Source organism: Periplaneta americana, chromosome 8 (assembly GCF_040183065.1).
Source record: "Periplaneta americana isolate PAMFEO1 chromosome 8, P.americana_PAMFEO1_priV1, whole genome shotgun sequence".
Taxonomy (NCBI): domain Eukaryota; kingdom Metazoa; phylum Arthropoda; class Insecta; order Blattodea; family Blattidae; genus Periplaneta; species Periplaneta americana.
The window spans coordinates 4727756-4740704 of NC_091124.1; the positions used below are offsets into that span (position 1 = coordinate 4727756).

Below are 12949 nucleotides of genomic sequence, written 5' to 3' on the forward strand. Positions count from 1 at the left end.
AGATCAATTGTTTGTATGCATCTGAAGTCTGATTAGTGTAATATGTAGCTAGTCGGCGATGTATGCAATGGAGGGGGAAAGGAACTGGCCATCCTACCCCATTACCTCCTGGCCTAGTTGCCTCATAAGTGGGCCTTCTTGGTATCACTTGTGAGGTTCAGACCTGTCTTCGGACAGTTGACTAAACAATAATAATAATAATAATAATAATAATAATAATAATAATAATAATAATATGTCCACACCTGTGGAGTAACGGTTAGCGCGTCTGGCCGCGAAACCAGGTGGCCCGGGTTCGATTCCCGGTCGGGGCAAGTTACCTGATTGAGGTTTTTTCCGGGGTTTTCCCTCAACCCAATCTGAGCAAATGCTGGGTAACTTTCAGTGTTGGACCCCGGACTCATTTCACCGGCATTATCACCTTCATCTCATTCAGACGCTAAATAACCTAAGCTGTTGATAAAGCGTCGTAAAATAACCTACTAAAAATAATATCTTTAAGAAGAGAGAAAAGACTACCGATAACAGTAACAACATTCGAGAAATATCACTTTTGTTGATGTCGTACAAAATTTTGTTCAATATTCTTTTCAGAAGATTAACTCCATATGTCGATGAAATTATTGGGGATCATCATTGAGATTTGAGACACAATTAAAGATTATGATTTATTTAACGACGCTCGCAACTGCTGAGGTTAATATGTCAGCACCGTCGGTGTGCCGGAATTTTGTCCCGCAGGAGTTCTTTTATATGCCAGTAAATCTACACACTTAAATGCCATTGACCTAGGCTGGGATCGAACCTGCAAACTCGAGCATAGAAGACCAGTGCTATACTGAGTATGCTACCGAGGCCGAGTTTTTAGACGTAATCGATTGACTATTGATATTCTCATTGAATTTTGGTATTCCCAAGAAACTTGTTCTACTAATTAAAATGTTTCTCAGTGAAACTTACAGCAGAATCTGTATATGTAGGCCAGTTTCTATCTGATGCGTTTCCAATTCACTGCGGGCTAAAGCAAGGAGATGCACTATCACCTTTACTTTTTAACTTTGCTCTAGAGTATGCCATTAGGAAAATCCAAGATAACAGAGAGGGTTTGGAATTGAACGGGTTACATCAGCTGCTTGTCTATGCGGATGACGTGAATATGTTAGGAGAAAATCCACAAACGATTAGGGAAAACACGGGAATTTTACTAGAAGCAAGTAAAGAAATAGGTTTGGAAGTAAATCCCGAAAAGAAAAAGTATATGATTATGTCTCGTGACCAGAATATTGTACGAAATGGAAATATAAAAATTGGAAGTTAATCCTTTGAAGAGATGGAAAAATTCAAATATCTTGGAGCAACAGTAACAAATATAAATGATACTCGGGAGGAAATTAAGTGCAGAATAAATTTAAGCAATGTCTGCTATTATTCGGTTGAGAAGCTTTTGTTATCCAGTCTGCTTTCAAAGAAACTAAAAGTTAGAATTTATAAAACATTTATATTACCGGTTGTTCTGTATCGTTGTGAAACTTTACATTAGCCCCCACATTCCTTTCGCTGATAGGAACACTTTCTATTTCGTCAGCTAAAAACTGGAAACTAATAATATATAGTGCCGAGTTGAAGATAGCATGGGAGTTCTACCTTCCTGTCCCCTGCGCACTTCAAATGGACGGCTTTATCTTCAGTATCATAATCATCATGTATAGCTACGTCACTTACACAGACACTGTGGTTGGTCGTCACTCCACTGCCCACTGTCTCCACAAGTGCGTCTCTCCCGGCCGATCAGCGTGTAGTTCTCGTGGCAGATGTACTGCGCTGAGGCCCCGTGCGTGGTCCTCTTGTCCTCCAGGATCACGTAGCCATGCTCCAGGGCAGGCAGCGTGCCACAGTCCACGTCTGCCACACCACCATGACAATATTAGTTCATTTGTAGCTATAGCTTAATTGATTTATTCACAGAAAATGTTCATTTCTTACAAAAGCTGTAATTATGTGTAACAATGTTCTAATTTTAATCGTTTCATATCAAAATAATGTACAATAATAGGGAATGTGTAGTTTACATTTCACTGTTTATTTCTTATACGATATAGTGCATGGAAACTCACGAATAGAATAAGGTTGAATTACTAAATATACTTGTCCTAAGGAGACAAATATCGAGATGAACTTTATTCCTAAATAATTGATTAAATGGCGATCTTGCTCGTGTTAATTATGTAAGCATGTGCGGCTTACAGCTGTTTCGGTGCTATTCAACACCATCCTCAGTGCGTACTAGATCTTAGCGCTATCTCAACTTCGCTGCCTGTTGTGTGGGTGCGTTCGTGTGATGAAGAGTTGTGTCAAATAGTGTGTGTGTTCTGAAATTGATCTGTGTGTTGAGAATTTGATCGGGGTGTGTTTTAGTGTGTTTGTATATTTCATATTGTTCTAGTGTGTTGAGTTTTTGGTTTTTAGGTTGTATGTGTAGGATTTCCATGTCTGTATTTATGTTATTGTATGTGTGGTTAGCATTAGTTATGTGTTCGGCATATGTAGATGTATTTTGTCCTCTGGTTATTGCTTTAATGTGTTCTTTGTATCAAGTTTGGAATGATCTGCCTGTCTGTCCAATGTAGAAACTGTCGCATGTGAGTTTGTATACGCCTGTATGGTTGTATTTATTGCAATTAAAGCAATAACCAGAGGACACAATACATCTACATATGCCGAACACATAACTAATGCTAATCACACATACAATAACATAAATACAGACATGGAAATCCTACACATACAACCCAAAAACTCAACACACTAGAACAATATGAAATATACAGACACACTAAAACACACCCCAATCAAATTCTCAACACACAGATCAATTTCAGAACACACACACTATTTGACACAACTCTTCATCACATGAACACACCCACACAACAGGCAGCGAAGTTCGAGATGACGCGAGATCTAGTAGGCTCTGAGGATGGTGTGAAGAAGCACCGAAATAGCTGTAAGCCGCACATGCTTACACAATTAACACGAGTAAGATCGCCATTTAATCAATTATTTATATTCAAGTGTTAAAAGTATTGTACGAAAGATTCAACATGGACAATAAGTTGTTAGAGAATATTCAGCATTATTTACTTGTGATAAGTGGATAAACTTGCGTAACAAGTCGTTACTTTCATTATATTAAGAACATTGCAGAACGACCATGAATTTAGATTACGCTATAACAAAATAATATAGAAATACGTATTAAGGAAATATTGTGGCATTAATTTGTAAAATATAAATAAATTCAAGTATGAACCTCGTACTTCGATGTTTATTACAATTTTTCACAACTGTACTGAAAATTCCTGGCTTAAATTCAACCAACAAGCTGGATGACAGAAATAATAATTGTAGGTGTATGCTTACACTTGCACGTGGGCGCGTGACTGGACCAGAAGCCGTTCTCGGTGCAGGTGCGGTTGGCATCGCCGATCAGCATGTGGCCCTGGGGGCAGTGGTAGCTGATGACAGCATTCACGTCGAAATTGGAGCCCGTGATGGTCGTGTTCAGCTGCTTGTCAGGGCTGCCACACGACGAGGGCGCTGCACACAATTCAGACAGTGACATCTCCGGTATTTGTGAGATTCGCGGGTTCGAAGGTGGAAGATTTTAAGGGAAATGATTTCCTCTGGGAGCAAAGTAAGCTGAATACCCGTGTTGTACATTTACAACACATGAGAGAGACAAGCCTGCCCTGATGCAGGTAATTGTGGGTAATTTCTCGCCGCAGCTGAACTTTGAAACTGCGATTATTACTGCTTTTTATTCTTCTAGATTTTAAATTTAGGAAAAGTGGTGGCTGTACCGAAATTATGGCGAATTCTTGCACCTCCTCCTACACCTTGCGTTTCTGATGATATGCCAGTAGTTTCCACTTATTCTGGGGCTGTTGTTTAGCAGTATATTCCAATGTTGTCCCCAATTTTCTATGAAATTCACTTCTATGAAGTTCTTTGATCTTCTTAGAAAAGCAACTGAACTCAGAGCTCTATTCTCACTTGCCTTATACATAAAATTTCATGCTTTCTTTTCTTATCACTAATTTAATTTTCAACGTGTTAATAATAGCACCGTAAATCTCCGAATCTGAATAGCATCCTGAATAATCAATATTAAATTTTACTTTCTAACACTATCTTTGATTGTATTGCCAATTTTTCTAAAACTGTCTTAATTTATTTTATAGATCTGTAAAGTCTATGCTCGACAGACACTGATACACAAAATGAAATGATTTTGTTGAACGGAAATTCGACTTCGTTTCCATGCAAGTGCTTACATTAGATCCGATAAAATTAACTTGTTCACATTACAATAAAAATACAGGTAACAACAAAAACAACAACGACAACAACAACAACAACAACAATAATAATAATAATAATAATAATAATAATAATAATAATAATAAGAAGAAGAAGAAGAAGAAGAAGAAGAAGAAGAAAAAGAATAAGAATAGGCCTAATAATAATAATAATAATAATAATAATAATAATAATAAGAAGAAGAAGAAGAAGAAGAAGAAAAAGAATAAGAATAGGCCTAATAATAATAATAATAATAATAATAATAATAATAATAATAATAATAAGAAGAAGAAGAAGAAGAAGAAGAAGAAAAAGAATAAGAATAGGCCTAATAATAATAATAATAATAATAATAATAATAATAATAATAATAATAATAATAAGAAGAAGAAGAAGAAGAAGAAGAAGAAGAAAAAGAATAAGAATAGGCCTAATAATAATAATAATAATAATAAGAAGAAGAAGAAGAAGAAGAAGAAGAAAAAGAATAAGAATAGGCCTAATAATAATAATAATAATAATAATAATAATAATAATAATAAGAAGAAGAAGAAAAAGAATAAGAATAGGCCTAATAATAATAATAATAATAATAATAAGAAGAAGAAGAAGAAGAAAAAGAATAAGAATAGGCCTAATAATAATAATAATAATAATAATAATAATAATAATAATAATAAGAAGAAGAAGAAAAAGAATAAGAATAGGCCTAATAATAATAATAATAATAATAAGAAGAAGAAGAAGAAAAAGAATAAGAATAGGCCTAATAATAATAATAATAATAATAATAATAATAATAATAAGAAGAAGAAGAAGAAGAAGAAGAAAAAGAATAGGCCTAATAATAATAATAATAATAATAATAATAATAATAAGAAGAAGAAGAAGAAGAAGAAGAAGAAAAAGAATAAGAATAGGCCTAATAATAATAATAATAATAATAATAATAATAATAAGAAGAAGAAGAAGAAGAAGAAGAAGAAGAAGAAGAAGAAGAAGAAAAAGAATAAGAATAGGCCTAATAATAATAATAATAATAATAATAATAATAATAAGAAGAAGAAGAAGAAGAAGAAGAAGAAGAAGAAAAAGAATAAGAATAGGCCTAATAATAATAATAATAATAATAATAATAATAATAATAATAATAGTAATAGTACTATCTCAAAAATGTAGTTAGGCTGTAAGGAAACATTTCAAATTCACTTCTTCGACGTAATTGGATCGCCGCTCCTTTCTCATATTTGGACTTGCAGGGCGTGGTTGCATAGAGGTGAGGGGAGTCTACGGAGAATGACTCCTTGCTTGCAGCCTTGAAACTGCCGGGGCACCAAAGGTTACGTGCCAGGCGTGGGGGGACGGCGTGGCCCCACGGGCAGGTGTAGAGTTACAACAGCAACGATCGTGAGAAGCCGGGACTTCCGCGTCCACTGTAGTTAATTTGAAGATATACACACCTCCGTTAATAAGAATTCTGGGGACAATCTTACATCGTTTTTCGAGTTTTCAGGGAATGTGGTGGGTAGAGATTAATTAAAAAATAGCCGAAATAAGATTAATATTTAACTACTGAAACTTCGATATCCTCCCATACCATACACGAGAGAAAAAGTACCTTAAAACATTGAAAATAACCTGAAAATTGTCGGGTATCGAACTCAGGAACTTTGGCTGAGCGCGCCAACGCTCTACCGACTGAGCTACTCAGAAACTGTAACCGACACCGGCTCAGTTTTCCCCTTGCAATTATTCAAGTCAGCTTCGTAGGGAGCTATGCCTGAAAGACAGATTGTAACCTGAACATTGTAACACAACCCTAGAGGCAAGTTGTGATCATTCGCGTAGTGCATGGGCCGGAAAAAAAATTGCGTTCCCCCCAGCTAACTTATTAAAATCTTAAGGCCCATTCACAATGAAAATTAAACATAACCGTAACATCAACACAGAAGTTTGCGCCCAGGCTACCAACTGGAATCATTCACAATCTTTCATGCTTATGCTTACGTGATTTGCAAACAGAACACAATCGTGGAGCGCTGAAATATACGACAGAATATGAGGAAATGACGTCGTTGTTATGTTTCCATGGTTACCAAGTATGTTTGCTGTTATGTTTATGTTCCTATCGTGAATGATGGTATGACTTCTTGATTTTACCGTAACGTTTATATTCTTAAGTTAACGCTTACGTTAAGTTTAATTGTCATTGTGAATGAGCCTTTAGACATTAAAAGTAAAAAGTAACGTAACAACTATTTAATATGCAGTATGATACTATCACTGCTGATATCTGCGAAGTAGAAAAATATCTAAATTTATTTTCAGCTCGATTTTTTTTTCTCAAAATGTTGCCGCTCCTACGAATTTGCTACCCTGGGTCCGGCCTCTAGTGGTTTCTGCGTGAATAAGGGCCTGAATGTGATAATTGCGACTTCATAGGAAGCAGTTTCGTATAGCACACAACACTCCATACTGCATAATTAGCACAGTAACATCTTTAGCACGACTTATGGCTCGTGGAGATTTTAACTATTCGGGGATTAAACTTGTTTAAAAAGGCACAATTCAACAGAAAACACTAGAACAGCATATTGGATGGAACCCGTTGGACACTGCAACGGTATAATGACAACAAAATGGTGAAGACTGGAGAAGATATCTGTAAGAGATTAGCTTTACGTAATATCTTGTGTCTTTTATTTAGGTACTATCTATTTGTCTGTTCTTTTTTTTTCCTTTTCTTATTTTCCATTTTAATTTGTATTTACATTTGTATCTGTTTAATCTCTTTTTTCATGTTATATGCAATTCTATGTTTTTTAAGCGAATATCTGTACTGTCTATTGTAATTGGGGCTTTGCCCTGTTAAATAAATAAATTAATTAAATAAAATAAATAAATTAAAATAAATAAATAAAATGAAATAAAATAAAATAAATTAATTAATTAAAATAAATAAATAGATAAATTAAATAAATAAATTAAATTAAAATAAATAAATAAAATAAATTAAATAAATAAATCAATAAATAAATAAATTAAAATAAATAAAGAAAGAAATAAATAAAGAAATTAAATAAATTAATTCAATAAATTAGATAAATAAATTAAATAAACTAATAAATTAAATAAATAAATAAATAAATTAAATAAATAAAATAAATACATAAATAAAATAAATTAATTAAATAAATAAGTTAAAATTAATAAAATAACTAAATAAATAAATTAAATAAATAAATAAATGAAACAAATTAATTAATTAGACTTAAATCAATTAATTAAATAAATTAAAATAAATAAAGAAAGAAATAAAAGAAATTAAATAAATAAATTAATTAAATAAATTAAAATATTAAATAAACACATAAAGAAATTAAATAAATAAATAAATAAAATAAATTAATTAATTAAAATAAATTAATTAATTACTTAATTAAATAAATTAAATAAATAAATAAATAAAATAAATAAAATAAAATAAATTAAAATAAATAAATAAATATCACGTGAGAAAATGTTGCATTTTTTATTTTTTAATATTATAAACAATTTATAAAAGCTTTCAAAGATATTTTATCAAAATCTCTTAATAATAAAAATACTATGGGAGGAATAACACAGCATGTAAGCTTGATCTCTCTAACTTAGTGAGCCACGTACTGTGCTGGCAGATCCAGTGCAGGTAGTCCAGGTTGCAGCCCACGTCGTTCCAGAGCCAGCTGCGCCCCCCGTCCAGCACCACGCAGTTCTGCTCGCCGTTGTAGTTGTTCGGCTGGTCCTTGCCCCACGCCGGCTTGGCCACCACCTCACCTGCAACGCAACACACAAGTTTGCGGCAATCATACAACATTTATGTTGTGCGCGGAGAAGAGACATACGTCGTAAATAGCAAGTTTTCAGTACAGCAAAAGCAAAGTTTGAAATGAGGATCAATATCATTATAATGTGCTGGAAATCTGAAGCTCTACATCGTTATGGACGATAGACATATGCCTTTTATACCATCTGCATAAGTACATTCTTCGTATATTCATAACTCATAACCACCAATTTCTGACTTACGCCCTTTTACCGCGCGCCATGGATTTCTGCAGTAATAAAGAATATACAACAGAATACGTGAACGCGATAGTCATGAAGATTTACGTTAAGTTACTTAATACAATAAAATTACAAAGTGAAATTAATATCAACAATCATAGCAAAATTATGTAGAAGTAATGTGAAAAATTATCTGGTAAGAGTCGTCAGTATTCTAGAACTTCTTGGTGTTATCCTCCTGCAAGCTGTCTTATCGACATTTCTGGGCACGACTGAATATGCCAGTGAAGTACTCAATCAGAATCACCAACGTATAAAAATTAAACGTTATATAGATACTAACTCACCAATTCGCAACCCTCACCATTGTTGTTAACGCTCTCACTAGCCACTCCATTTTTAAATAAGTTATACGTAGTTAAAAATCTAGATATGTACAATTTTATTGTTGCCATTATTATTTCCGAGTCTGGCTTTTCATAAAATTAGTTCCATCTATTATTCGAAATAATAATAATAATAATAATAATAATAATAATAATAATAATAATAATAAATGCCAGTTTGGTAATTTCGGTACCTATCTGTGCAGTAATAAAATTTTTTTCTTAAAAACCTCTGGCTTGCGGTCAGGCTATTTAATGAGAACATTGAAAACGTTTGTGATTTACAAGCACATTACTGTCAGGCGATAACATGAAAGTCTGCAGACTTCAAAATATCATGTTTATGCCTACGCGATTTTAAAACAATACACAATCATATAGCGCTGAAGCATGGAACAAAATATGATGAAATGACGTCGTTATTATGTTTCCATGGTTACCAAGTATCTTCGCAATTATGTGTATCTTCCCATCGTGAATGGTGCTACGATTTTTGTTTGTTTGTTTTTTTTTTTAATTTGACGGTAACGTTTGTATTCTCAAGTAAAATCCTTGTTGTTTTCATTGTGACTGGGTCATCATACCCTGGAACATGGCAATTGATCTTCCATCGTCGCATGAATTACAACGAACACAAATTTACTGCTTACTATAGTCGCGACGCTGTTATTCCCGGCGTGACTCCTCTTTGCTTACGTCTTTGGAAGTGAAGACTCTATGAAGTCTAGGTAGGTAGTATCGTTCGCCATTTTTGTTCTTTCGTTCCCGAGCTACCATACGAGGAATCTATTTGCCACACCGGTAAACATTATCATTTCGTAGCTCCTATGATAATAAATCAAACGCACTGTAATTCAGCAAATAATTGAGCGGCAAATAACGTCTTCGTGTGCTTTCTGCGAACGCCAACGGAAGAGCCAAAATGGCGGGCGATTGTATTAAGTATTTATTGAGCCTTAAGAAATGAATAACGTCTTCATAAGCGAATCACAAGACGCACACGTTTAAATGTAGCCGACCTGCAACGCGATTGGCTGCCGGAAATTAGAGCGACGGGACTATAGTACAGAAATGAATATTACATAGAATTACAGCAAAATATTAATTATGTAGGCCTATCTACATTATTTCATACAACTCCAAAGACTTTCACAAACATAAAAATTAATCTACGAGAATTTGTTTCGTATCCGATCCCAGAATTGACAACTCTGAGAGCGGAACGACTTTCCTTCAAAATACATGCAGGTCTACGCAGTGGCTATTTACAGAAAGTCTGACGAGCACTTTCCCTTATTTTCAGACCCGCTCTCCTTCGTTGGAGCAAGTGACTTTACCTTTACTTATCCTTGCACGTCCATCGCAGATGTAATTAAACGTATGAATAGATTAGCATAATTTAATAAACTTGTAGCACATTCGAGATAAATCCTGCTGATCAGAGTTACGAGTAATTCCCCAAAGGAAAGTACAAGTTCACTATCTTTGTTGTGCCGTGTTGTCTCACAGGACGGGGACGGAGCAGATGAATGCACCCACCGTCCACCCAGCGCCAGGTCCTGGAGGTGAAGCCCGGCTCGCGCTGGGCGCCGATCCACACCAGCTGGGTCTTCAGCACGGTCTTGCGCCGCTCCAGTTCGGCCAGCAGGAAGCTGGACGTGGCGCCCGCGAAGCCGTGCACCAGGTCGCCGCCGTGCCGCTTGCAGTGCGCTCTCGCCTCCTCGAAGGACCCCCCGCGGCCCACGCCGAACTCGTAACACGTGCGGGCGAACGCCGCCAGCTCCACGTCCTCCGCCGCGCCGGCCGGCACGCAGCGGTCGTTGGAGAACTCTGCGACAGAAGCACAACTTGAACGTCACCATCATACAGAAGCCATTCATACTACAATTAGTGGGTAGTCTTTATTTAAGGCTATTCGCTTCAGATATACCCACGTGTGGTATAGGCTAGGTCTGATAAGACACAGGGATTTAACACTGCCATAAGAAACCTATGTGTAAAGACAGTGAAGAGTAAAATTAACTTAGTAGGCCATGTTTAGAAGTCAGCAGGCTTTGATAATTTGTAAAACAAGAGAACATCATGTATAGTTGCGAAATCAATAATATAATATAATATAATATAATATAATATAATATAATATAATATAATATAATATATTACAATGTAATATAATATAATATAATATAATATAATATAATATAATATAATATAATATAATATAATATAATATAATATATTATAATATAATGTAATGTAATATAATATAATATATTATAATATAATGTAATATAATATAATATAATATAATATAATATAATATAATATAATATAATATAATATAATGTAATATAATATATTATAATATAATATAATAAAATATAATATAATATAATGTAATATAATATAATATAATATAATATAAAGTAATGTAATATAATATATTATAATATAATATAATATAATATAATATAATATAATATAATATAATATAATGTAATATAATATAATATAATGTAATATAATATAATATAATATAATATAAAGTAATGTAATATAATATATTATAATATAATATAATAAAATATAATATAATATAAAGTAATGTAATATAATATATTATAATATAATACAATAAAATATAATATAATATAATGTAATGTAATATAATATAATGTAATATAATGTAATGTAATATAATATAATATAATATAATATAATATAATATAATATAATATAATATAATATAATGTATTATAATGTAATGTAATATAATATAATATAATATAATGCAGAGAGAGATTTAAAGAAAAATAATTCGTCCGGCCTTAATTAAGGATGACCACGAGGATCCGGAAATGAATAGCAAATATAATGAATTAAAGATGAATATTATTATAAAAATAGAATGTAATAATGAAGCACCGTTGATATCAATTATAAAATAAGATCTTAAAAGATAACCTTAAAATTAAACTTATAAATAAAAGACTCTAATTAAAATTAGCATATGGCATATTCTTAATTAAGATCTTCTGAGTGGTATAAATGAAATGGTAAAATCTGCAGGGAATCTTTAAGAATTTTCGAGATGATATTTTGAATTTCGAAAGATGGTATTAATAACATAACATAACATAACATAACATAACATAACATAACATAACATAACATAACATAACATAACTTAACATAACATAACATAAAATGATATAACATAAAATAACATAACATAACATAACATAACATAAAATAACATAACATAAAATACCATAACATAACATAAAATAACATAACATAACATAACATAACTTAAGGCTCATTCATAATGAAAATTAAACATAACGTAAACATTAACATAAGCACATAAACATATGCCACAAACTTAAGTAGCCAAGGCCCATTCACAATGAAAATTAAACATAACGTAAACATAACACGTGTGTGGAAACAAACATACCGAATCAACAAAACTACAGAATCTATTATATAAAAATGGAGAATTGCACTATTCAATTTATGTTTCTAATAACTACAATGGCATCAGTATATGGCTTTCAATACTTGAAATCAAAGAAACGGAGATGTAAAATAATCAACTTTTCGTCATATGATTCCATGTTGCGCGCCTAGCTATCATGACGGCCAATAGATCAAAATATTGCCTGTAGGCAAAGCCCATGAGATGTTAAACAAAAAGTGAAAACACGCTTTCCGCTTGTGTACTGTTACCAAATCGCATAAACATAAGCATGAAAGTTTGGAGTTTGCAAACTTTCATGTTAACGTCTTATGATTAAGATTAAGTTTATGCTTATGTAATTCATTGTGAATGCTTTCATTAAATAACATGGACACAAGGTTTTATGCTTACGTTATGTTTACGTTTAATTTTCATTGTGAATGGGCCTATAACATAACATAACATAACATAACATAACATAACATAACATAAAATAACATAACATAAAATAACATAACGTAAAATAACATAACGTAAAATAACATAACATAACATAAAATAACATAACATAACATAAAATAACATAACATAACATAAAATAACATAACATAAAATAACATAACATAACATAACATAACATAACATAAAATAACATAACATAAAATAAAATAACATAAAATAACATAACATA

The 12949-nt window shown here is 32.5% G+C and overlaps 1 protein-coding gene across 1 annotated transcript in view; it reads right to left on the minus strand.

The window, feature by feature from the left end:
• Window positions 1-12949, minus strand: part of fw (CUB and Sushi multiple domains furrowed) — a 242425-nt gene that overhangs the window by 29669 nt on the left and 199807 nt on the right. The window contains exons 7-10 of the mRNA XM_069832281.1: window positions 10335-10625; window positions 8029-8178; window positions 3421-3597; window positions 1723-1902 (exon numbers count right to left, since the gene is read on the minus strand). Of these exons, the coding sequence (XP_069688382.1) occupies window positions 1723-1902; window positions 3421-3597; window positions 8029-8178; window positions 10335-10625 (798 nt within the window). The remainder of the gene's footprint in view (window positions 1-1722; window positions 1903-3420; window positions 3598-8028; window positions 8179-10334; window positions 10626-12949) is intronic.